This window comes from Borostomias antarcticus, assembly GCF_949987555.1.
Source record: "Borostomias antarcticus genome assembly, chromosome: 2".
NCBI classification, from domain to species: domain Eukaryota; kingdom Metazoa; phylum Chordata; class Actinopteri; order Stomiiformes; family Stomiidae; genus Borostomias; species Borostomias antarcticus.
In genome coordinates this window covers 19,846,112-19,872,195 of record NC_140235.1, presented here as the reverse complement: position 1 = coordinate 19,872,195, position 26,084 = coordinate 19,846,112, and the positions used below count along the sequence as shown (strand labels likewise).

Here is a 26,084-nt window from a genome sequence, read left to right as displayed (position 1 = left end):
CATCTTAAATGCCTTTACTGCTGCTTAAAATAAGTACAGTATTATTGTCAAATTAAAGTGAGTTAAATAAAATAATTGTGATTGCCATGTATCAGATGAAGATGTATATTATCAGATGAAGATGCATAGTTGGCGTGTCACACACTAGTTCTATTGAAGTGTATGTTTGGGATATGAATATTTGCATAAAATAAAATCTAAGAATGTTGCAGATGTTTGTTGTGCATCTTTCATATACAGTACAGTAATTAATGTAGAGGTATAATTGATACTAATTCTAAGCCATTATTGTTAACTTTTGTTTACTGAGTTTTCATAACCATCCTCATCCAAATGTACATGGATATCGTAAGGTAAAAAAAACAAAAACGGAACAGCTCATTCTCCACAGAAGTTCTACTAATATTATGTCCTGACATAAAAGCAATTTAAAAAACAAAATAGTGAAACAAAGGTAAACTACACAATAAGTATAGTAAAAAAAACATTTGTAAAACATTTTCAAAGTCACTAAATATATTAAAACTTCAATATAAAGGAAGGAGTCCTTGTGTCCCCTTCACCAAGATTTGTGTGTGCTGTTGCTACTACAGTACAGTATAGCACTGTCATCTGGTTTCAAACAGACTATCATACTGTATGTGGACAGTCCTGCTAGCTCGCTGCGCCCACTATCTCCTGGAGGGAGTGGGGTAGAGGAGGATGGCGCCGAACGTGGAGAGCACCTCTGTGGACTCGGAGATGGCGAGCTTCCCGGCGGTCATGACCAGCCCCGCCCTGTCCCCTCGCTTCAGGGAGAGCACCAGGCTCAACGAGGCTGAGCCGCCACAGTCGCACCGATCCTCTGGGGTCGGCCGGGGTCGGGCCAGGCCGGCGTGGTAGCCCGCCGTGTCCAGCCTCTGGACGCTGCGATTGGACACCGAGAGGACAGCCTCCACACGATGCCCTCGCTGGGTGGTCAGCACAGCAGTCAGCAGGTACCGGCCGTCCATGGGAACGGTGAAAATGCCTGAAGGGGAGGAAGGGAACACAAGATGGGAGTTCAGTATTTCACAGTACACCAACATCCGCCACAGGGTGGCAGTATAAAACACACCAGCCTTGAGAGAGAATACACGGAAAACGCACCGGTTTTAAAGCCTGCCAGTAGTGGGGGGGAACGCATTACGGGTGTTAATGTTTTTTGCTGCGGTTCAGGATGTGGGAGAGTGTGGTACTGTACACAGTACATGGTAGAACAGTTACCTGTCTGAGAGTCGTAGTGGCCTCCGTCGTTGACTAGCACCTTGTTAAAGCGGATGATGCCGACCTCACCAGGGAAGGGCAACAGGTTCAGACCAGCTGAGAATGACACCCACTCACCTGGGCGCACGCGCGCGCACACACGCGCACACACAAACACACACTCTGTCATGCTCTGGATGACATTACCATATAGACTCACACTTTAAGATAGTTATATGCCAGAGAGCAGAAATTATTTGAATATTGTTGCCTCAATCTTAGCAAGAACACTGACTGTCCTACCTGAGGTCAGGTGATGTTTCTGTGATGACAGTCTTATGGGGATGTGGGCTGTGGCAAGGAAGAGATTTGGTTTGGTCAGTATTCAGGAGATTTCACTGGTCTGTGACGGTGGTCAGAACAGTGCTGTCAAGGCAAGGAACACTCACCTAGCTTCAAAGAGTGAGTGGAGATGGATGGAGAAGCTGTCAAAATAAGAAAGAGAAATCTCATGACGAGGAAGTAAAAGTCTTATTCTACATGACATGACACGCGTGTCGTGTGCGCTGTGCATGCGCTCTCTACCGGCCTCCCCATGCCTGGCTCCTCTCCCAGCCCAGCCCCACCCCCTCTCTGTCTCTCTAACCTGGGGCCCCAGCGAAGCCCTTGAGGGGGGTCATGCTGCCGTCTGTCCCCTTGGGCAACTTGGAGGCGACCTTGGTGCCGGGGGGCCCTGCCTCCCCAGTCTCCATCACATGTGGCCCCGGTCGGGAGGCGTCCGGGGGCCCGGCGGGCACGGCGGGGCCCTGTCCTAGGAGGGGCTTCTGGGGCTGGGAACCGGTCACCACTGGGGGACGGCTAGAGTCCTCCACACCCACCTGAACACCTGAAAAGAGGGGATGGTGATGAGGTCAGGAGAGAGAGAGAGAGAGAGCGAGCGTGAGCGAGAGAGAGGCATTTTTAGACAGACTTCAGCAAATTTGCTGCAAATACATCCCGCAATGGACCCACAATATCTGCGCTCTGCCCATTTAGATAGAGGTGTAATATTTCCGTGGCAGCTCTTTGTTTAGATAGCATTCCGCGCCTCCGCATTTAAAAGAGGCGTGAACAATCAGCCGTTCTTCAGTAGTCTTCCGTGTTGGCGGAACGCACCATTCAGACGAAAAGGGGAGTTGGGCCATTGCGGGCCATTGCGGGAATATCACTACCTCAAAAGATGGAACGAAAGGGGGGAGAATCTGTTACACCAATCCGTGTCTGTCCAATTTCGACCAACGGCGAAACGTACGATTGGCTTAAGTACTACGTCTTAACTAACTCTGTCTGAATGACCCTAGAGAGAGAGAGAGGGATGGGTAGATGGGTTAGGGGAGGGGCGGGTGTCAGAGAGATTAAAGCCAGAACCAGATGTGCTGAGGTCAGACATGTTCACACGCCAGCTGGATTCTCAGGTGACCCCGACCCTCCTGAATATTAACCAACTCCACGTCTAGATCTCTCACCCCACCTAGGCCCGGCCCCGCCTCCACGGCAGCGCGCAAGTCACGGGGAGAATTCCTTTCCGGCTCCCGGGTCAACCCGTCATTAGTGTTGCAGAACAGGGAGCGCTTTTTACTGCGTGACCTCGTAAATCTCCATGTAACTTTTACTACCTGGCGCCACGCGGTGTTGTGGGAACTCTCATCAAGATGTCATAGTAATGACTTGTATATTTCCTTAGTGTCCCATTTCCTGCTCCTATACAAGTCACAGCATGTACTGTATTTCCTAACATACTGCTTGAATCTCAGCGCTCTACATTCAAGTAGCGTGTAGTGATTTGTTGATAATGGTCATTGGTCATCATCGCACTCATCAACTCTCAGATACCCGCCAACTCTCATTAGCTGCCAAACAGTAAGTGATCATCTCTCCCTGCCATTAAGGACATAAAACAGAGGAAATGACAGGCCTCTGGCTCAACCACCATGATCTCACTGCCAAGTGTAAACTGTTCCCAACAACCACAGCTGAGACGGCTTAAAACGCACCACACAGGGTCCCATCAATAGTTCAGCCATCTTGGCTGGGGCACAGGCATTCTACTGAAGTCTAGAAGGAGACAGCAGCCCTCATCGCTGCCCTCTCACAGGAGGGACAACCACTAGGCCGGAGCCACATGAAAGACATACCGGCATAGCAAGGCGCAGCCACCCTCCAGCCACCAGGCAGGCTGGGCCCCGCCCCCAGGCTCAGGGGTCAGTCACTATGAAAGACACATCACGCCCCAGCAGGGAGGAAGTCCAGTAGAGGACTGTAAAACCTCCACAGGGGAGTTAGTCGGAGTCTGCACACGTGTGTTTTAGTGTGTGTGTGTGTGTGTGTGTGTGTGTGTGTGTGTGTGTAAAGTACAGGTATGTGCTTTGGTGTACATGGACTGGGTTTTGATGACTCAAGATTGAAAGCCAATCCCCACCTCATCACCGGGGAAATGATTAAAGGTGTGTGTGTGTGTGTTTGTACACTGTGTGTCTACATGATTAAAGAGGTGAGCTGTAAACATTTGCAGCTGGGGGCTAATGTGCTTCCCTTAGAATGGGAATGTTCCGGCAAATTAATTTGTCCAGAGCAAGTCTGGGAAACCCTACGACTCCAAGTCCATCTCACACAGACACACACAGACACACAGAGAAACACACACACGTGCAGGCACACGTACACACTCGTCCACCACTTTTAGGACATACAAGATTCTCAGAATCACCCCCCCCCCCCTCCACCTCTTCTCCCAGTTGCAAGTCATCACATTACAACCACGGTACAGCAATTTAGCACCACAGCTTGGATTTATGAGACCCTCCGGACCCAAGCGGACGGCGCTCAGGGCCTGGGATCTGGGAATTCATAAATTCACCCCCAGAATTTGGAACCAAAGTTGACTTGAGGAAGGGGGAAAAAAGAGGTGACTGCATATTTCAGACTTTAAACCTGTCAGGAAGAATGGATCGCCTTGCTTAGCAGCACAGGGTGGAATAAAAGTGAGTGGAGACGTGGCGGTTCCAGCGGCAGTTAGGGGGACGTGTTTCATTGCGGTCGGAGATGTACCGGGCTGTCCGTCTGGTTGTGCTTTCTCGGTAGGCCAGCTCCTGTAACATCACGTCTCCGCTGTCCACGTGACCTTATATTCTTTAGGATCTTAACGTCAGGACTGATTCCAGATCAGCACACCGACTGTGAGGGCCTCTGCTAAAAGGGGCTCTGCTCTCCTGGGGGATATCAAGCTCGACCGGTGTCTCTCAAGTCACCCCAGAGCCACCCTTATCTGTCCCGGGTCGCTGGCCTGAGCAGTGTGGCCAGAGACAGTCAAGGAGGCAGGAAAATATATAATGGCTTATCTCCCTACTTCCCGTAATGGGTGTGTGTGCAATAGGCTTTTAGTGACCCAGCCAGGACCACCTCGTCTAACACAATGAGAAGGATGGGCTGCAATCCAAGCAGAGTGACTTACGTTCATACATCTGTCTCTCTCTCTCACACACACACACCCACCCACACCCACACACACACCCACACCCACACACTGAGGAAGTGGCACTTAGTGCAGTATATCTCCACATTGGCACAGATACCATCTTCAGGAAACTGCTAGCTGAGGAGGTAGTAATGTATTAACAAGAGCCGCGTGCACATTCTTTACACACACATGTACACACACACGCACACACACACAGCTAATCTCCAGAGGGTGATCTGGACACAGGAGAGAGTTACTTAAATGCATCGTGGTGACTAATGGTTTGAGGAAATTACCCCGCCATTTGATAAGGGAACAAAAGCTCTTTCTCCCAAGTGAGAGGTCAGGCCTGTTCAATGCATGATTCACTTGGAACAGGACGCCAAACCAATCAACACAAACACAAGAGTTCCCGCAAAATCTGTTAGCGGTTTTAGACCTGTCATCACGCCAGTCTAAGTCTGGATCTGATCACGTGAGGAGTGACGAAGAACAGCTTGTTTTGTCCTGCCATTTTAGGACAACGAGATAATAATGTCTGTCGAAAAAACAAATAACTATACCATTGGGGGCAAAGTTTTGCTCCCAGATATACTACTGGCCCGGACGCGTGTGCTGTGACTTCATGCTACTGAGTTGAGCGTCTGGAACATGGGACAACCCTGACTTCTCCTCGTTAGTTTATTTAAAGAGGGAAGACAAAGCCAGGGCGGTAAACAGACTCAACAACACGAGAGCACTGGAGGACAGGGATGTGAGGAGGGGGGGGGGGATGGGAAGAGAGGGAGAGAGAGAGAGAGAGAGAGAGAGAGAGAGAGCTAAAGCACAGAGAAGTGAAAGGGAAGAAGGGTCTGATATCCTGCCCGTAGTGACTAGTCTGAACCCGCTGAGACACTTGAGAAGTCTCCGATTGGTTGCTGTAAGTGGCCCATTGATAAGCCAATGACAACTTGGCCTGTGACGGGCTCCGACGCACATCACTTTTCCAGACACTGCAGATAAATGTGGAGAGCTGTGGCAGCCGGCCGGCTGTCTGGACCAAATGAGAAGCAGGAAGCCAAAATGGTCTCCAGAGTGCCTCCAATGCCCCCATAGCAGAAAAGCAATGTGGAAAATATGAATAGGCCCAGCCCTTTCAGGCTGTTACCCAAACATTACCGTCGACAGTATAGGGAGTTAGATTAAGGTTAATATTATAATAAACAGTGTGGGAAAGGATGTTGACTGGCCCTCCGCAGGTGTACGCTGGAAATGGGGGAGGGGGCTGACATGTCTTCAAAGGCAGAAGTAAAGCTGATCACACCTGACTTGCAGAACTGGGCCTACCTGTACACCCAGGAGTGAGCAACACGGCCACCTCCGTGAAACAGTTAAGGTCACTCCCTCTGGGCTCTACCAGAACCAGAACCAAACCCCCAAGTTTAATCTCACAGTCTGTCCCTTGGGACTCGGACCCAAAAATGCAGATGTGCTGTGGCTGTGCAGACCAGTGACTCCATACCAGGAACTAAGAAGAGCCAAGGTCCATAAATCTTCCATCTTCCAGCTCTCCAATCCCCCCCAATGTGAGAGTTCAAATGAACTTGTCTGGGCACCATTACTGAGCCCACGTCCACATTAGTTATGTACCGTGATCCGGGACACGGGGGAACTCTACACACAACCAGCAGGGATCCATTTCTTAGCCAGAATATGCAGAGACAGAAATGAATGTGCAGGTTCACGCAACAATACACACACCCACACACAGACACACAGACGCGCGCGCACGCACGCACGCACGCACGCACACACACACGCACACACACAACTAGTCCTACTCCTTGAAAGCCAACGCATTGCTCAACACAAGCCGGGTGTATTAAAACAAGCATGTGTGTTCAATCAACCTTGCCTCCTCTGAGTCAGAATGTAGTTAGAATCCATCTACCCCCCCCCCCCCCCCCCCATTTCTCACCATGAAGCATGTCCAGCAGCTCCTACATACACTGTACATATCCTCCTTCTACAAAAGCAGACATTTAAAGGAACACAACCCGTAGCACTCGAATGGTGTCCAGATACATCTCTGAAGGTCATCTTATTAGCGCCATTTTGATAACATTCCCCCGTCCTCCACGGTAACCCTGTGGATGATTAATCCCTTTTATGCGTGACAGTAGTGAGCTAAGGAGGGAAAGAGAGAGCCAGGGAAGGAGAGAGACCGTTTAGGAGCATGTGGGAGATATAGCCTCTGGCTATAGAATAATCATTTACTTTCAAGAACAGTAAAGCAGTCATCCGGTTGTTTGAAGATGAACGTGTGTTTTAAAGTTTACCCCGTGGCTCACCTCTATTACCGGGAGTGTTGGAAGCAGGGCCGTGCGGTTCCCCGGCTGCTTCGTGGTTCTGCAGGGCCCGGCAGGTTCCCTTCAGTCCCCCGATGTCCCGGGCCTGGGCCCGGAGGGTGCCGTTCAGCTGGGCGACGCAGGTCCACAGGCTGCTGATGTGCTTGTTCAGGCCCTCCTTGATCCTCTGCAGGCTGCTGGCGATGGGCTCCAGCTTCCCGCACACGGCCTCCACGCCGGCCACCCTGCCGCCCACGCCGGCCACCTCCCTCGCCATGCTCTCGGTCCGGTTCCTGCAGCGTTCGGCCACCGCCCGCGCCTCCCGGCCCAGCTCCTCCAGCCGGCCGCTGGCCTCGCCGGTCTGCTGGCGGAGGGCGCGGCTCAGCTCGGACAGCTCGCCCTCCAGGGTCCCCACGCGGTCGCTCACGGCGCCCAGCTCGGCCCGCGCGTCGCCGACGGCCGCGCTCTGGTTCAGGTAGTGGCCCCGCAGGAGCTCCTCCACAGCTCCCAGGCTGTCTGTGTGGCCGTTCACTCTGCTCTGCACGGCGTCCAGACCCGACCGGCAGCTCCGGAGGCCCTGCTGGACACTCTCCAGGACTGCAGCGTCAGACTCGGAGCGCTCCTTAGAGCACAGCTGCTCCAGAGCGTCGACTCTGCGCTCCAGACCTCCAACACTGTTCTTGCAGGAACCGACGTCCCTCCCTAGGTCCTCCAACCCGGACGCGCTTCTGCCGCCCTCCGCCAGGAGGTTGCCGACCGCGCCCTCCACGGAGCTCAGCCTGTCCTCCAGGCTCCTCCGCGCCGAAGCGTTCAGGCGGGCCTCCAGCTCCTCGACGCGGCCCAGGAGAGGGTTAGCCGTCGGGGGGGCGGAGCTGGACCCCGCGTCCCTCTTCTTCTCCTCCACGCTGGCCTGGAGCGTCCTCTGGTCCTCCGAGAGCCTCTCCACCTCCCTCCTGAGCTCCTCCACTGCTCCCGCGCCGCTCTCCGGACCGGGCAGCCGGAGCCGAATGTCCTGGATCTCCTTGAGGAGGTCGGTTTCCTTGGAGTCGATGAGCTCGGCCAGGCCGAGGTAGCTGGCCTCCTGGCAGTCGCACTGCCCCGGCGCCGACATGGCTTTGTAGTCGCACGAGCTCTTCAGGTCCGCCATCTTGATCTCGATGCCCTCCATGAGCTCGTCCCTCAGGCTGCGGATCTTCTCGTCCAGGTAGGCGCGCAGGGCCGTGTCGTTGGACGGGGGAGCGAGGGGGGGCGCGGCCGGGGGGCTCTCGGCCGCCTCCATCAGGAGGCGGAGCTGTCCGTCGTGGTGGCTGACCCTGCCCAGGAGGTCGTCCAGGGCGTTGCTCTTGACTGCGAGGGCGTCGCTGACGTGGTTGATCTTGCTCATGACCTCGTCCATGGCCGTGTAGTCGTGCTCCAGGGACAGCCCGTCCAGCGCGATGGTCTGGGTCTCGCCGCCCCGGGCGCTGGCGGGTTGCTGCCGCAGGTTGCTCAGCAGGGTCGCCAGCATCTTGCTGGCGTCCTCCTGGAGGTCCACGCGCAGGTTGGACGACATCGTCGTCATTGCGGCCTGCAGGTCAAAGAGCGCCTCGGAGAGACGGTGGACCTCCTCTTCCAGCTGCTGATTAGTCAGAGTTCCTCCCTGACCCCCTTGACCCGTCTGACTCTGCCCCCCAGGCCGCCCCCCGTCATCCCAGGGGTGGCCCGTCTGCCCCCGTGGCTGCTGCTCTGGACCTATAGGGGGGTGGGGGGGGTATGTCAATCAAATTACATGCATATGACTAAGATGGCTTTTCATTGTGCAGAGGCTCAAAACAAAAAAGTAATGGATATTAATTTAGAGAACGGACAGATAAAAAAGAAGTATACTTTAATCATCCCGAAGGAAAGTGAAGCACCCAGTAGCAGAAAAACACAGCAGACAGACACAGTAAGATGATTGGGTACAGTAAGACCTGGATATTATATTGGATAAGACTTCATATCTCCTAACGTTCCCCCTACCCTGTGTGACAGGGATGTGCTCGGAGGGTGCAGGAAGGGGCGGTGGTCCCGGCTCTTCCTGGCGGGGGGGCACGTCCTTCAGGTCTTTACAGTCATGGCCCTGGTAACGCGGACAGCACCTCCACTCCAGCTCTGTTACCACCTTGTACGCTATCTTATACATGGGCCGGAAGTGTGTCCTGTACCTGGGTGGAAAAACAAGCAATAATGGCATGGCGAGAAAATGTTTATTTTGTTTATGTTGTTTTGTTTTAATGTTTAAGTAACTTGTAATCTTATGTTTTCATCATCTCTGACATGGATGACAAGGTTCTGAACACAAAAGTCAGATTCAAGGACAATCACAGGATGTTCAATCAGATTAACCATGGCGACATCTGGAATACTGCTCAGATGAAAGACTCCAAATGATAATTACTCAAGGTTTTTGATCATAACACAAAACCCAATGTTATTCGAAACCTCTGCTTTCAATGAAATTCAATGAAAAACTCCTTATGTTGGTGAAATATGAGTGATGCCTTGCTGCACCACAACTATTTCTGCACCCCTCTTAGGAGGTTGAATCCCAGCAATAAACAACTGTTTATGACAACAAGCTACACATGGGCAAGCCAGTCACACTTCTAATTCATCGTGAACTGCTGAGCATGCAGTTTCATATATTCCCCGATGCCGTTCACACACCCAGTCTGGACTAGAGGACTTGAAGACATCTCACAGCTGCCGCTTAGTTGCTCATCACCATGCATGTACAATGGCAGACACATGATAGCAAAACGAGGGGAAATGTAGTTCTGCAGGCTCTCATAGAAGGGCTGTGTGTACATGCCAATACAAAGCAGAAGCTGACAAAAAGACCATTATTTTTCTTAGCTACACTATTTACTCCCTATTTACTCCCTTTAACATGTACCATAAAATGGTTCTTAATCCTCCTGGCAGCAGCGATGACTAACGGCTCTTGAATGGCCAATCAATCAAATTCCCGATTCTATCATAATCTAATCACCCAGATACTGTTGATTGCGAATGCAAGCTCATCAGATGACCTGAAGAGGCAAACACAGATCAAGATAGTCGCAAGGCCCTGAGGATTAATCTCCTAATTGCCATTCCTATAACTTTCCCTTTTCACAACCCACTGGGCCTACAATTATATAGCAACTTATGTGGTGAAATGCCTTATATAAGAAATAGTTGATTGCAGTGCATTAATGTGAAGGCTATAAATATGTCCACCTGGCCTACTATTGACTAACTGTGCTTGATGCCAGCCACCTGTGGAACTCTGTATGGGACTCTGGGGTTAGAAGACAGAGCCAGGAGTTCTCTCCTTCGTTGCTGGAGTTCAGTATTTGTCTTTGAGAGCGTGCACAGCGCTCTTGGGGGGAGGGTGTCGTTCGCAGGCGACGACGATTGCTAGGTAGGGGAGCGTTGGAGTGTCAGGAGTCCAGTTGCCTCCTTTATGCAGAATAGGCCGGGGACTTCAGCAAAGTGTACGTTCGCCTCCGTTCTCCAGTCCTGTGTTCCAGCGCTCGACCCGTTGTCGTGCGCTGTCAGCACAGACGGCCGAAGCTATCCGGGAAATCAGACGGTGCCGAATGCTCAGACCCCAGGAAGGGGGGAGGGCGGGGGTCTCGCCAGCCATGTGAGTTAAGTTTGAACCTTTAGCAGTTCTTTTGTGTTCAGTGTGTAATCGTTGTGTCCCTTCCCTGCCCGTCTGTCCTTTTGTTAGGTTTTAGTTGTGATAAATAAAGGTTATTGCAGATTATCGCAGGTGGCCGAACTACCCTAGCACTGGGGATTTATTTCACTGCCCCGTTCGAGTGTTCAACCTGGGTGGGGTGTGTTGTGTTGTGTAGCACCTTTAGTGTGGAGTGCAGAGTACAGTGTTCTCGCATCTATCTATAATGGCACAAAGCGTACGTGTGTCTGCGTCCGGGTTTAGGTGCGTAGGGTCAACCATGCACTACGCCGCCTAGCCACCGGAGGGCGTTGCCCTGGGATTGAACGGCCATATCTCCACGTGGGAAGGTCACAGAGACACTCGGTTTGGACTGACACAGTAAGGACTCTACATAACAAACACAGCAATGCCAAAGATGTCCCACTCGCACACACGTGCACGTTGACAGCCACTTCAAAGCCAACTCCCCGTGTGGAAGTAATAGACAATATTTAGTGTGCAATGGGAGAGCCCCGAGTGTCCCAAACCCCTCCCCCGCTCCGACCCAAGGTGAGCACCACAGAGCCAAAATGTCAGTTTTAGATCGATATACCACAATGGCCCCACGGGCACTGTGCACTACATCTTTTAATGCAACCTTTAAGTGTGTGCTGTATGCACCCTATTGTTTGTAGTGGTTTACTCATAGGTTTACCCATAGGTGTGCTGTGTTTGTAACCCTAGTGCCGTTGAGGTAGGCTACCCGCTTGTAGTGGTCTACCCAGGCAATGTTAGACACCCATTAGAGGGGAGTTGACTGTCTGACTCACCGGTATCCCGCCCTATGAATTTTAGCTTGCCCAAATAAATAAAAGCAGACCTATTTTTCTATACTCCTGAGTTGTGTTGTATGTTGGCCTCCGACACAGCTGGTTTATTACAATATCATTATATTGCTGCAAGTTTTGACATTGTTAAGTAAATAGGTTACTCAAAGCACGTTTTAAGTAAATTTCTATCAGATATAGAGCCAAAGCAGAACTGCTAAGGACCAATAAAAATAGTCGCCCTCCACCCATGTAGACTCTAGGGAAACTTACATCACTTGTTGCTCGCAGTTTGGCTGATGCATCGGGCACGGGGAGAACTCCGGCTGCACAAAACTCTCCGTGCCCGCCGAGACGGCGCAGCTCACGTTCTTATACACAACATACGCACACCAGTTTCTGGAAAAAATAATTACAGCATAAGGTTCGGAAATACAGTAACATTAGGTTTGTGTTGTTGAGTGCAATAGAAAATCCTTAAACATTCTCTCACTAATCATAATCTGAGGATAAACGTATTTAATCTGATGATAACGTTATTAATACATTTAACATTTAAATTAAAATCAACTGCCCTCCTTGCTATTAATTCGACAAATAACATCTCTATCGCAAATAAAATTCCAACACTCCTAAGATCAATAGCCTATCAAAACAAATCCTAAGTAAACGGATATCTAGTTTACTCACTTATTCCTCTGCCTCTGGTCAGAACCAGAGTATGCGCTGCCCTGAAACACGTTATATCTGGACCGGGTTCCACTGATCAATGGAAATATAAGCATGATGTGAAATATGGCACTTTTTAGAGCATAATGTATGCTATTCATTTTGAATCTTAAGTATATTAAAGGTAAAAAATAAAAATATTCCCAAATATTGGCTTTGAAGTTGCGCGATTTGGTTGCTCTCCCAGAACGGGCACGAAAACGTAAATTTCTTCCAGGGGGCAGCCTAAGCAGCAGCCTGAGCGACTGTGGTGTAGCGTTGACGTTCTCGAACGACCCCCTGTGAAATGGGCTCGGAGACCAGCCGTGCAATTATACCCTTTCCGTTTCCTCACATCGCTGAGCTCATGTTCCCAGCTTTCCTCCACAGAAACGCTCTCGGCAACTCTCAGGCATGTGTTGGGAAAAATACGCGCGCCTTTGGCAATGTCTATCCAGGTATGGGGAGGTATGCGCTCAGGTCGAGCTCAGGTGATCAGTAAATCTCTGGACCTAGATAATACTACTAAGGTAACCATTCATCCTCTGGTTCCGCCACTTAAGAAGTCCGATCTTAATTCCTACTGTGCTGCTGGATAAATTCAGAGTGCTTAAGATCATTTTGACGATCTCATGCGAACCCAATCACTCCGCATTACAACCCCGTTCCTCTACCTACCAAAACGAAGTTGCCCAGACTGCCATTTAAAATATAAGGGCTTTCAAAACGGAGAGATTATGCTTATGACATCGAAGTGTAGGCCAATTTGTCATTTCAATCTCTAGTGCACAGTGCCCATGGAACCGTCGTGGTTTGGAACATCAATGGATCCATCCAGCCAGGCATCCATCTATCTAAAATTTTAATTTTGGCTCTTGAGTCCAGCCCAAGTCCATACGAATGGAGTTGAGTGGGCGGCTCTACCCCCGCACACCTCAGTCCAACTGTTCTTCTAGCGCGCCCACACAAGGTGCGGGCTTCGCTCAAAGTTTTGTTTTGGCTGTGTGCGTGCAGGTGCATGCAAAAGGCATAGACATATATACTAGACGCCGCTTTGATTGCTGCCGGATGAAAAACGCAGCAGCCATCTTGGTCCGGTACGAAGCTCCACTGACGTAATGAAGCAATAGGCTCTTTGCACAAGCTCCACTACTTCCTGAAATTCTACTGGCATATTTATTTCCCGTCCTATTAATGGGTTTCAAATGTAGTCATAGACCTGCCATATTTGGGACCAACACAGGTGTTTCAATTTATCTGATTGGCTAACTAATTCATTCATTTGAAACACCTGTGTTGGTCCCCAACATGGCAGGTCTAGGACTACATTTGAAACCTATGAATACCATTGGATGGAAGTGATTAATCAGGTGTGATCAAGTGTGCCGCACACCTGATTAATATCACTTGCATCCAATGGTATTCATGGGTTTCAAATGTAGCCAATCAGATACATTGAAACACCTGTGTTGGTCCCCAATATGGCAGGTCTAAAGCTGAATCCCAATCTGAGTGCACACACCGCACTTGCGGCCCCTCGCACTTGTGGCCTGAGGCCTGAGCACTTAATTGACGTCAGCTGGAAGGGCCAGAGGGTGCAGGGCCGTGAATTAAATGGGACAGCACTCCCAGTTTCGCTCAATGCCCCTCCCACTTCGTTTTCATTGGCTGCCGCGTTCCTCCGACGCAGAGGCTGCTCTGACGCTCCCTTCAGCTCTGCAAATTGACCGATTGACGTCTGTTTTAATTTAATAATAATTAAAAAATAAGGTTGGGTGGGATATGTTTGCAGTATGTGGATTTCAAGATAAATGTTGTGTTATCTGCAAATGTCATCATTTATGTGTGATGCACTCGGATCATGACTCGGATGCACTCAAGCACTGTGTGACGCGGTGGGCTGTGGGTATTTTCTGCTCCTAAGTCCGTGAAATTGCGGACTTTCGGTAAGTGCGGTTACAGTGCGCAAAATGGCGGCGTGGCGCACTTGTGGACCTAGCAATTCCGTTTTGGAACTACCCTGAGCCCTTGTGGACTTAGCGGGAACGCGCATGTAAGGGCACAAGGCCGCGAGTGCTCTGCACTTTCGCCTAAGTGCGCGATTTGGGATTCAGCTTAAGACTACATTTGAAACCCAGTAATAGGACGGGAAATAAAGGGGTGCAGGGCCGTGAATTAAATGGGACAGCACTTCCAGCTGCGCGCCAACGATTCCCAAACCAGTTTAGCTCAATGCCCCTCCCACTTTGTTTTCATTGGCTGCTGCGTCCCTCCGAGGCAGAGGCTGCTCTGATGTGCTCCTCAGCTCGGCTCTGCAAATTGACCAACTGATGTCTGTTTTAATTTAATAATAATTTTAAAATTATGTTGGGTGGGATATGTTTGCAGCAAGTGGATTTCAAGATCAATGTTGTGTTACCAGCAAATGTCATAATTTATGTGTGATGCACTCAGATCATGACTCGGATGCACTCAAGCACTGTGTCACATGAGACGCTGTGGACTGTGGGTTTTTTCTACTCCTAAGTCCGCGAAATTGCGGACTTTCGGTAAGTGTGGTTAAAGTGCGCAAAATGGCGGCAGTGGCGCACTTGTGGACCTAGCAATTCCGTTTTGGGACTACCCTGAGCCCTTGTGGACTTAGCGGGAACGCGCATGTAAGGCCATAAGGCCGCGAGTGCTCTGCACTTTCGCCTAAGTGCGCGATTTGGGATTCAGCTTTACTGACTGAAACTGCTGAGGAGAGCGGTTGTCACATGACAGCGGTACTGGACCAATATGGTGGCCGTATTTTGCGCCACTCAATCCATTACGAGTCATCTCGTGTTCATATCTATGGCAAAAGGGACGTTTGGTATGCTGCGTCCCTTAGGTCGAGCTTCCTGCCAGTCCCAACCGTGGGTCGAGATATGGCTGTTTTAATCATGTGCGCCATCTGGTGGCTAGGCGGTGAAGTGCATGGTCAACCCTACAACTATGCTTCCTCTAATTACTTCCGCCCCAGCGACAGCACAGGGCAAGAGGTAATGTTTTCGGTTGTGTGTGTATGTCCATCAGCAGGATAACTCGGTGGAAGGGTGTAGCACGGGCCACCTTAGAACTTACATTTTGGAGCACATCCGAATTACGGAGCGGATCCACGAGCCGCCCAAACACGGCCGGCCATTCACCTCAATTAAATTTTTTGGACTAGGATTACGCAAGAACTACCAGACCCTTTTTCATGAAACTCCGTGGAGTGGTGTAGCGTGGGCTTATTTAGAACCCATTCAATTTTGGCATGTACAGAGCCACGAAATGCAATCAGGGGCGGTGGTCTGTGCTCTCTAAGCACCATTTTTAGTTTAGTAGAGAATTAGTACATTTGTCCGGATCGGCATCAAGAAAACTATGCTTTCTCGACCTCCTCCTTCCAGGGTCTGATTAATCTAATACTGTATAGGAACTCAGTGTACAACGGAAAAACATGCAATTTATTGCATGTGGTTTACAGTTGCCATAACTACTGCAATATGAACATTTTGGAACATAAAATATAAAAATAAAATATGAACAAATTACAAAATAATATTAACCTGTACAAATAAAATATGAACAAACAAGTTACAAAAGCATTATAAACCTGTACAAATATCTACAGGTAATCAAAATTGAACATTTTAGCCTTCCTCGGTCGCTTAACAGTTCCAGATGGCTCTCCAGACTCCTCAAGACTGTTCCTCTTCACTCTCCTGACTAGGGTACTAGGCTCTCCAGACTCCTCAAGACTGCTCCTTTTTCCACTCCTGACTGGGGTACTTGCTGTGAAGGAAGGAAATGATTAGATCATACAAAACAAGTTGAAATACTCAGATATGTTGTAAATATTACCTAACAATTCTAACTGTTTATGAGTTTGTTGTTGTATTTTATTGTTTATGTTATTTTTCTTATTTGTCTGTGGTGTTGTTGCATGTGTCGTGTTATTTGGTATGGTTTGAAATGAAATTCTTAAATTGGAAAAATTGACATTGAATGAATTGAATGACACTATAGAACACACCCAGCGTCCTCTCTATCTCTCTGAGGTGCTTCTCCTGCTGCTCCATGTCTTTCTCTTTCCGCACCATCTCAGGAGACTTCAGGTACGCCATGTGACTTTCAATGTCACTTTTCAAATGCATGGTCTTCTGCATGGCCAATCGTTTCTGCTGCAGAATATCTAACGTATTGACAGAGGCAAAGCCATTAGCAAGGAACCACTCCATAGACACTTAAATCAGACTGAAAATTGTAAACAAATGTTTAAAAGGTTGACTCCAGGTTATGATCAGTTTCCACACCTTCTGCAATATCAAATTCAAGGACTTTCAATTCCCAATTCCCTCAAATTCAAGGACCCAATACGGCATAGTTTGAGACGCGGATCAAGATGCGAATTTTCATAATAAGTACTAGCCACTCACAGACAACTATTAAAAAGAGAGGCTTGAATAAAGTCAGGGTGGGACTGTGATGTAACAGCATTGTCACGTATTTCAGCAGCAGTGACAGCAACGTTGCCATACAGTCTCCTTGGGGTAGGTTATTTTGCGACTATATAGGCACAGTGTCGACGTCAGCTGTTGGTACCGTCGCAATTTACCAAACAATGACCAATGTGTCCCGTTGACTTAACGTACTTTGCTAGTAGGGAGGCTCTGCATCGGGCCATATGCATGTCCAGTGAATCTTTAAGCAGCCATTCTTTGTAGATGTCTTCATCAAGCCACGCATCCTGGAATTTGCATTTTCCCGCATAGCTGGAGGTTCGCTTAGTTACTTACTAGCCTATCTTGTTTGCCGTCAGAAACATTTGACCACCCTTTTTTTGGGAAGGTGGCGCGACTCTCAGATGGCGGGAGACATGCAGACAGCGTAACATATTTACTAATATTAGTTGTTGTTTTTTTAAATCGCATATTCTTGCACAAAATATATCAATTCAAGCTGTGACCCATGTCTATTTATGTCTATTTTCAAGCACTTTCAATGACCCATGTCTATTTTCAAGCACTTTCAAGGCCTTGATTTTTTTTCTCAAATTCACAAACTTTCAAGGATTTCAAGGCCCCGTGGGAGCCCTGTGTGATGTCATACACAGCATTCACCCACCATGTTGAGATGGTGTAAGAAAGGATGTGAAAGGCGCCATTTGGTTACTGGTCATTGTATTAGGGCTGCACCTTTCTTTCCACTGGGGGCAGCGGTGTCCTAGTTGGTGGTGGGTCAGGTGGGTTAGGGTAGGCGCATATAATCACAGGTATTGTGCATGGAGGTGAGAGTCACGTTTTTTACTGCAACAAATGCTCCCGGCCCACCTGCACGACTCAAGATTAACTGTCATCAACTTGTGTTCACTAAAAATGGGAACTCCACCCAAAGATACAGTAGGGATGCACTAATCCATGGGTTCACAAACACCATCAATGTGGGCCTCCCCTCTGAAAACAATGACACACCCGCGCCCCCCCCCAACCCCCCAAATTTGTCCATTTTGCAAGGCAGCGTTAGCTAGCCCATAACGTTACACAGCTAAGTTAGCTCGGTGGCACCTGTTGCTACAGTAGTTAACATTATGACGTTTTCGCACAATACATTCATGCCTGCGGGAGGAGACTCTCTCTGCACTATCCACGAATTCAGTATACATCTCTCCCATTATTTATTTCGATTTTCTGACCTTTACAATCATGTTTAATTCATAAAAACCATAGACAATTCTAACATAAAAAACATGTTTTTCCTTTTTTTTCTTCTTCTAACCATCCCTCCGCGCCTCCCCTGAATTTCTTTGTGGCCCCCCAGGGGAGGCGCGCCTCACAGTTTGGGAATGCCTGCACTAAATCAATTTATTTTGTATTTTGGCCGATTTAAAAAACGACTTAGAACACTTCAGAAGGCCTATGCTATGTTATATGTCTTAATTCACCACAAAATGTAATGTAAGGTTATTCTCCCAGATAGGGCTATTCATTTGATGAGGAGATAACCTGTTCGATGTACAGTACCTTGATCTCAAATTGAATAAACCATGTCCAACGTCCTTTGCAGTTGTGCGCTTTTCTCCTTGGAATGATTTCTTCTTGAAATTCTGCAAGCGTTCTTTCATACAGCCCAAATATCCAAAGCTGCCACTGCTAATCGCTCCTTGAAAAAATATCTGAATAGCTCTAGTTTGGACATTTTTATGGTTTAAAATAAGGACATGCTACTTTCAGCAGTGTGAAACCACACAAAACACATGTCCGGTAGTGTTCTTAAAAGGGATTTCAAAATAAAGGTCACACCAAAAAATTCTACTTTTTAGCAGCTCCAGCTCCCTATATTTTCTTTTCTTACATAATTGTGCAACTGATGGTTGTTTATGTGTGTCATTTAACCAAAATGAAAAAAGAAGAAGAAAAATGGCTATCGTATCAGAATTGACCAACTTGGCTGCAAATAAACAGCAATCGGGACCTGTTGCATGATCGGTGCACTCCTAAAAGATACCGTCTGGAAATTTCTGTTGCGAGAACGCTTTCAAACCTTGCAGTAGTACCTGGCTAGACAGAGGCTGGGTTCTGCTGCCTCTACAAAAGGGAGATATTCCTCTGCTCTCAGTGTCTACAGGCATATCACACATGCTTTCAGTGTCTAAAGGCCTATTGCACATGTGTAACTGCTACATAATGCCTGCAGTCACTGGCAGGAGTCGCTCGTTATTTGAATGATCTCTGGCTTGTTTAGAGATGGACGTCACATTCCGAAGTTGACCTTTAATCAAGCTCACTGACCTATCTGGTCCATCAGGATGTGGTACTGCTGAGGCAGGGGAGCTCCAAACACTTGGCCACGCAACTGCTCGATGGCAGGGGCTTTGTTCTGCAAGCCCCCGAACTTCCCATTCGCACGTATCCGTTCTCCCTTCCTGGTCAGGATTGTGGGACATGGGACCTGGCTCTGGACCACCTGCAGACCACGCAAACAGTTTGAAAATGAGACACCTGCGATTCATTTGATAATTCATTTGATCATCACCAATGAAACTCACAGGCAATAGTTTTGAACTCGGAACACTACTGAACCTCTGGGGTATTGCAAGTGGCTTGAGGCCATACAAACAGCAAACCTGACTTACCCCTTTCCTGTAGTGGTTAGCAGAGTCCAGGTCATCTATCAAAATGGTATCTCCCAGGAAGTTGCCAAACACTGAAAGAGAGAGGGAGGGGGAGGGTTATCAAAGGGGTATTGTACTCTACATACTTACTCACCAAATCAATACCAGACTTTCAGCCGATCACTGACTTTCCAACTCTTACACTTTTCATGAGTCATCTTTATTTTAGGCTCCACTCCTCGTCAGGCGGCCCAGAGGGGCATGACATCACACAGTTAATTCTAAATAAAATATTAAACTCAGTGTGAAGGTCCTAATCATTTATGTATTTTATGTAATCATGCCTCTACTCTCATGAGTGGAAGCCCGCAAGAGGTAGCCGTGCGTTCAGACGATGCGACTTCAGAGGTGCCACAGCAAGAGCTTTTGTGAACTCAGATTACTTGAGAGGAGGATGACGACTGGTAGTTGATAATAGAAACAAAGTAAAAAAAGTAGTCTACCCCCCGTTAGTTCAGTAGTCTATTGTCATTGTGTTGTAATTTGTTGTCTATGGTTGTCATGGCTATGCATCAGCAATGACGTTATAATCAAATCTCCCTCCCCCATGGAAATCGGTTAGAGTGGAAACAATGTCAGACTGAAGTTCTCAACGGAGTGTAACAAGCTGACAATTCTGTCTGATATCAGGCTACGCATGAGGCATAACAGCAGATGAACAATGTAAATTTGTTACAGGAGTCCCCACTCATGACATCAGTGTAAGCCTGGAAATACAGAAAATCCGCTCTTCCATCAAAACATGTAATGAAAAAAGCTGGGACAGGCACATTATGATAACACTCCCCTAAAATAATACACAAAGGAGATCATTACATCAAATAGTTTCACAGTGAAAGGCAGGCGGAGGTCCAGTTTCTACCCCAGTAGCAGAGCCCCCCAGGGAGTGAGCCTGTAACTAACCCCCCGTGAGGTAAGAGCCCGGGGTTCCGCCTGGAACCGTTTACCCCAAACCCCACAACAGGGACCAGGACGGGGGGAGGGGGGGGGCGGTGGGACTACCCTAACAACAGCAAACACACACAGAGGCCTTAGAGCACTGTGGAGGAGAGGTGGAGAAGCTTCTGGAACTGCTCAGGAAACCTGGCCTACTACACTGCTCTGTGGTACAAACACAGCTGGGCAATGTCAGATCTGAGGGGGGGTTGAACATGGTCCACAGAGGACTCACCCATTTGGCAGCTTTCAGCATTGACGGGATAAATGAGCAGGTCTCGGACAAATACCGGGTTCCCGGTGGGAATGAAGCTGTTCCGACCATTTCTGACATGCGGCAAAGCTCTGCAAGGAAAGGACAGACATTGTAGCTCACCAGGACATTCACATCGATTACAAACACCTGTGAAAAGTTTACAACTTGGCCCAGGAAAAGCCACACCATATAAAAGTTGCAGCGTATGGAGGTATTTACCGGTTGCTTTTCCTAAAGAACACCGTATCTAGAGGCATGACCTGCTGTCTCCCCTGGGTGTCATCATAGATCTTCCGCGCCGCGGCCGTTGTCGTGGTGACGACGCAGTCCATGTCACCCAGGAGATGCCAGGAGATGACCACGGCAGCGTCATCGTCTTGCACCAGCGCCAGGTGGGTGACCTGCAGGGCAGAGGGCTGGCATGAACTCACTCCCAATGCGAGGGGGTTAGAGTAGAATATTCTCCCAGTAGCAAATGCACTCAGATATTAGTATAATTTTACAGGATTAGTTATTGAATTTAGCATAAAAATAAGATTACTGTAGATTAGTCCCTCTCCCCGGCCCTAGGATAGTTTCTCACCCCCCCCCCCCCCCCCCCCTGAGGTGTGAGACGTCATCTTCTAGTGTCGCTGCAGTAAATATAATTCTATTATACTGTATATAATTCTGGAACATGTGCTATGATTTTCTCTTCTCAGCGGACACCAGATATTACCCTTTATCAGTCAGAGGTAGACGTATACAACGTTGCCTACTTAGCCAAGTAGCTAACAGTTCAGTCAATCGTTAGTTGCTTAAAGTGAGAGTGATTTAAAGTGAGTTAAGAGCGAGAGCAGGGAGTTTGGAGTGATCTTGAGATGGCTAATAGCGCATTCAAGCTAAAGACCTCACTTATTGAGCTAGCAAGTACAGGCTTTGCCGTGCACCCAGCAGACATTACACCCTAGCGGATGAGAGACAATCATCTTCAGATTGTCCCTCAGGTTTACTGTTCAGCAAAGTTAAATGCAATTATTGTAATTTGCTTTGGACAAAAACATCAGCTAAATGACTAATGTAATTTAATCATTTTAATCAATTCATCTGCATCTTTACTCCAGTGGTCTTTTAAACTAAAAATGTAACATTTTGGGACTTTTCTTTCTTTCTCGAAAGCGTATTTTATTTTGGTGAACTCGTCGGAAACCATTGGGACAATCATCCCGAAAACTTTGCAGGATCATCTACGGACTTCGCTGATGTAAAGTTACCAAAGAAATTTCGATACGTCAATCTGTTTTGACATTAGGCAAACCTTTGTTAAGTCATAAATCAAAAATGGCTTAAGCGTTATGACCAAACTTGGTGCACATGTTTGGATGCTAGGTCTGAGCTTCGCTACGCAGTTTTGGGATATTCCGCCACTAGGGGGTGCCACAAATGTGAAAAGTTTATATCTCGTAATCTGCTACAGTAGATGGATTCACACCAAATTCGGTTCACACGATCTAGGGTCGATGCATAAACGCAGGTAATGATTTAATAAAGTGGGTGTGGCTTTTTACATCAAATCTAAATTTCTAAACATTTCATAATCCAAACTTCAAAAAATCAAATTAAATCACCTGTGCGTCCTACAGAGCTGGGCTGCGTTTCCCAGAGGCATTGTAGCGCTACGGTGAACGCACATACCGATACGATGAACGTAGCACTACGATGCCTCTGGGAAACTCAGCCCTGAACTGAACCTTGACAAAAATTTGCCTCACTGCAACCTAATGTACGGTCAATTCAGAAGTCCGTCACTCTTATCTTTTTCAAAATATGCTAAATCAGTCAAAATCTACATCTCCAAAAGTCATAATTCATATGGTACCACAACCCAGAACAAAATTCTTTGGATACTATATATTAAATGTTTAAAACCTGATCAATCAAACCATGAGTACTCGGCAATGTCCAATATCTTGCTGTAATTTATGCACATTTTCTCATCTCATTTGTAAACACATTTCACCAAAATATTTGACAAGAGACCCAAAACCAGGATAATGTGTGATTTTTGTTCAAAATGTTATTTCCAACATTTTGACTGTTATAATGATTTTTATTTTAAAATGAGAAATAACCCACATGTAATATCATTGCCTCAAGTTGTCCTGTGGGAAAAGCCTGTGTTCCCGGTGGCACAGTGGTAATTCACCTTCTCAGGGGATTCAGAAGACCAAATCTCCAGGTTGTCATGTCCCCTTGGGTAGATGCACCCTCCTGTTTCTGCCCATCTGTTGTGAACTCTTGTGTTTTAAAAGTTGACATGCCATATCCATGCAAGGTGCCAGCCTGCTCATTAGAACCAATTTGGGGTAGACAAATTGGAGGACCAATTTCTTGGGCTAGACAAATTCCTTCCATTTCAATAAAGTCATCTGCATCTTTGCTTCACTGGTCTTCTGCACCTTCTCCAAATCCTACCTCGTCGCAAAATGCTTGGACCCTGATCATCGCTGCTTGCGGCTATATTTATTATTAATGTTGAATAAAATAGTATGATATTGTTCCCTCATTGTCTCCCTTTATTGAGATATTGTCCACATAAATGTTAAAGGCATAGAGAGCGGCCTGGTGGTGGTGGCTAGCACCTTAGTTAACAGTAGATTTAGTTTAATTAATTAGCTAAGTTAGTTTAAATATAGGTTATTAGTTTAGGATAGGATTTATGTCAGCCCCATAGTTTGTAGCACCGACTACAACTGCACTGTGTTCTATGGCACTGTACTATTTAGTAAACTGAGGCCCACAGCAAACAGTTCTTTCCCAGTAGGAGAAGTACATGAAAGTAGCAGAAGGCGAGCGGGATGTTACTGTGATCCTACTTTTCCCAGGACGCCCGGACTGCCCCTGAAGGGATCTGGCATGGAGCACTTTCTCCTGGGCTGCTGTTCAATCCTCTCTACCTCTGCCGCCTTCTCACTGATTACTATGTTGATCGCTGGAATCTAGACACATGGAATGAATGAATGAATGAATGAATGAATGAATGAATGAATGAACTGAAAATGAATCACACAGCATGGTGGGTCTGTGCATCTATGGACAGGCACATATGCATATTTACTCACACACGACAGCTGTGCTGTGTTCAGACTTTTTCTCCGAAGCTCAGAATTCAGTTGGGTCTCTTTGTTGCTGGCGTCTCTGCTGGCGTCTAAGTTACAGAAAGAGAGTACCACATCAGAATCTCTCTTGTTTTAGAACAAAATATTGGAACCTTCTCAATGTCACGTGAAGGCCAGTCTTACGGTTGAGCTCAGTGGTGAGCTGCTTGTTAGTGTCAAACAGACTCTTGTACATTTCAATGGTCTGAAAGAGCTGGTCTTTCTTCCTGGTCAGTTCAGACATTTGCTTCTGGTTCTCCACATCTAGAGGGGAGGGCAGAGGTCAAGAGCACAGCTGGTATGGAGCTTCCATAAATATTCAGATATGGCTAGTTTATGCATCTATAAACATGTCTACACAATGTGAGCTACTGATACACAACCAACTGTCCCTACTTTACTCACCATTGTAAAAGCGGAAGGGCAGCTGGAAGGCAGTCAGGGGTTTCTTGGGACAGAACCCTGGGATGACAGGGCTGAAAACCAGGATGTACTCATGTCCGTCCTCTCCAGGACTGTTCTCCATGATGGACAGATTCTACAGACAAAAAAAAAGAAGTTGTGATGATATGATTATTATCTGTTGACGGCCGGTGCTAAATTAAACTCACTATGTACATAAAGTGAAGTCAAACACATCATTGTCATTGTGCAACCACTACAAATGATATACACAGACCTTGCATTTACAGTGCACATGTGGCGAGCGACTCACAGTTATGTGGGCCTGTCCCTCAGACAGGGAGAACTGGAGGCTCTTGACTTTGTCTCTAAACAGAGGCAGGTTTTTGTCACTGCTTTTTCTGGAGCTCCGTATAGTCACCACCACCTTCCCCTGCAGCTCCAGACCTGCTGGGTTATTGTACGCATCCTGCAGGGAGGCAAAACACACACGCACATGCACAAATACACACACACAGGTTAATGTCAATTTATTGAATTTTTCTAATGTGATCCCCTAAACAGAATGGTATTACTTCTTTGTTATATACAGTTTACAATTGAACATTATACAACTGATTGATTTAAGTGTCTAAGTTACATGCCTGCTGTTTCTACAGTAAGTAATGGGCTAGTGGACCTGTTTCTATGTAATGACGTAGCATTAATGTTAGTGGTGAGTGATTCAGCCTCCCTTCCCACAGGATGTCATCACACCATTATCCTCAGAGTCATATCCTCCACCAGAGTCCGACTGGCGACAATGTCATTGTTGGAGACGACCGGAGTTGGAGGCAGAGTGTCTGGGGACAGTTTGACCGGCTCATTGGCCACCACGTTAATGACATACTGCCAGAGGACAAAAAGAGAGAAAAAATAGTTATCAAGAACTGGCACTATAATGAGCTATATATTCATGCATCCTCCAGACTTGTCATGAACAAGATGACAGAAACCAATTTGAGGGCCACATCCATAGGCTTATGTTTGATTACAAGCTGAGATGAGGGTGTGTGGGAAACAGCCTGTCAGAGAAATGTGGAGTTAAGTCACACTTGGATTAGGTTGAGCTAAATACCTGCTCGCTCCACAGCCATTTGGTTGTGTCCTCCCCACACAGAGCAAACTGGATGGTGTATTTCCCCACACGGTCTGGAATGACTTTGTCTCTGTTAGATGGAAATGAAAGAATAATAAACACATTTCCAACAAACAGTACAAGGCCACCAGGGCATAATACACAACTCAGACAAACACAACAAGACAAACACAGCCTGATGGGCTGCAAGCAAGAGTTACATCCGTTCAGAGGATTACATTTGAACGTGATTGCTGACCTGAAGTAAAAACAGTCATCCTTTTCATTTTCTATGGGTTTGCTGCACTTGAGCTGAGAAGCCTTCAGAGAAACAAAATAAATCAAGATGACTGGTTAGATACACCACATTAAGACAGAAAGATCCTGCATTCCCATCAGTAACCACTGCTCTATATTATTCCATGTATTGTCTTTTGAATTATATGATATTGTACCTCTGGGGATTCTATTTGTATTGTACAATGATGTTAATTATATTTTATTAGGTAGTTTTGCTAATGTGAGACCCCTCATATAATGTATATTGTTATGGATGATCTGTTGATTACAATGTCTTCTCGATATTAATATATGTATTGGATGATGTTATTGCTAGCTATGTATTAAGATCCTACACCTTTTCAGAGGTATAAGGACATGGGTTATGTGCTCCGGAATGTGTGATGTGACGATGATGCCTGTGGGGGTGTGTAGCCATGAGTAGCACATAATCTAACCAGTGGAAAGAAGGGAGGGATCTTTTCAAAGTAGTTGTAGAGGAACATTTATTTATTGCCAAAAGAC

General features: G+C 47.3%; 2 protein-coding genes across 2 annotated transcripts in view; both read right to left on the bottom strand.

The window, feature by feature from the left end:
• Nucleotides 1–671: 671 nt before the first annotated feature.
• emilin2b (elastin microfibril interfacer 2b) lies at nucleotides 672–12,329 on the bottom strand (the record flags this gene model as incomplete). The annotated part of the gene is made up of 7 exons (XM_084453645.1): nucleotides 672–1,009; nucleotides 1,246–1,362; nucleotides 1,871–2,110; nucleotides 7,051–8,778; nucleotides 9,049–9,233; nucleotides 11,818–11,943; nucleotides 12,235–12,329. The coding sequence occupies 7 exons, from the start codon at nucleotides 12,327–12,329 to the stop codon at nucleotides 672–674; spliced, it is 2,829 nt and encodes a 942-aa protein (XP_084309771.1).
• Nucleotides 12,330–15,886: 3,557 nt separating this feature from the next.
• The window catches only part of LOC311321632 (structural maintenance of chromosomes flexible hinge domain-containing protein 1-like), a gene marked incomplete at both ends in the record, with an annotated part of 61,121 nt that continues 50,923 nt past the window's right edge, over nucleotides 15,887–26,084 (bottom strand). Inside the window, 14 exons of the mRNA XM_084453633.1 lie at nucleotides 15,887–16,053; nucleotides 16,295–16,453; nucleotides 19,050–19,224; nucleotides 19,394–19,464; nucleotides 20,604–20,713; nucleotides 20,844–21,025; nucleotides 23,480–23,602; nucleotides 23,726–23,811; nucleotides 23,906–24,025; nucleotides 24,167–24,299; nucleotides 24,477–24,632; nucleotides 24,920–25,051; nucleotides 25,281–25,371; nucleotides 25,540–25,601. Of these exons, the coding sequence (XP_084309759.1) occupies nucleotides 15,887–16,053; nucleotides 16,295–16,453; nucleotides 19,050–19,224; nucleotides 19,394–19,464; nucleotides 20,604–20,713; nucleotides 20,844–21,025; nucleotides 23,480–23,602; nucleotides 23,726–23,811; nucleotides 23,906–24,025; nucleotides 24,167–24,299; nucleotides 24,477–24,632; nucleotides 24,920–25,051; nucleotides 25,281–25,371; nucleotides 25,540–25,601 (1,767 nt within the window). The remainder of the gene's footprint in view (nucleotides 16,054–16,294; nucleotides 16,454–19,049; nucleotides 19,225–19,393; nucleotides 19,465–20,603; nucleotides 20,714–20,843; nucleotides 21,026–23,479; nucleotides 23,603–23,725; nucleotides 23,812–23,905; nucleotides 24,026–24,166; nucleotides 24,300–24,476; nucleotides 24,633–24,919; nucleotides 25,052–25,280; nucleotides 25,372–25,539; nucleotides 25,602–26,084) is intronic.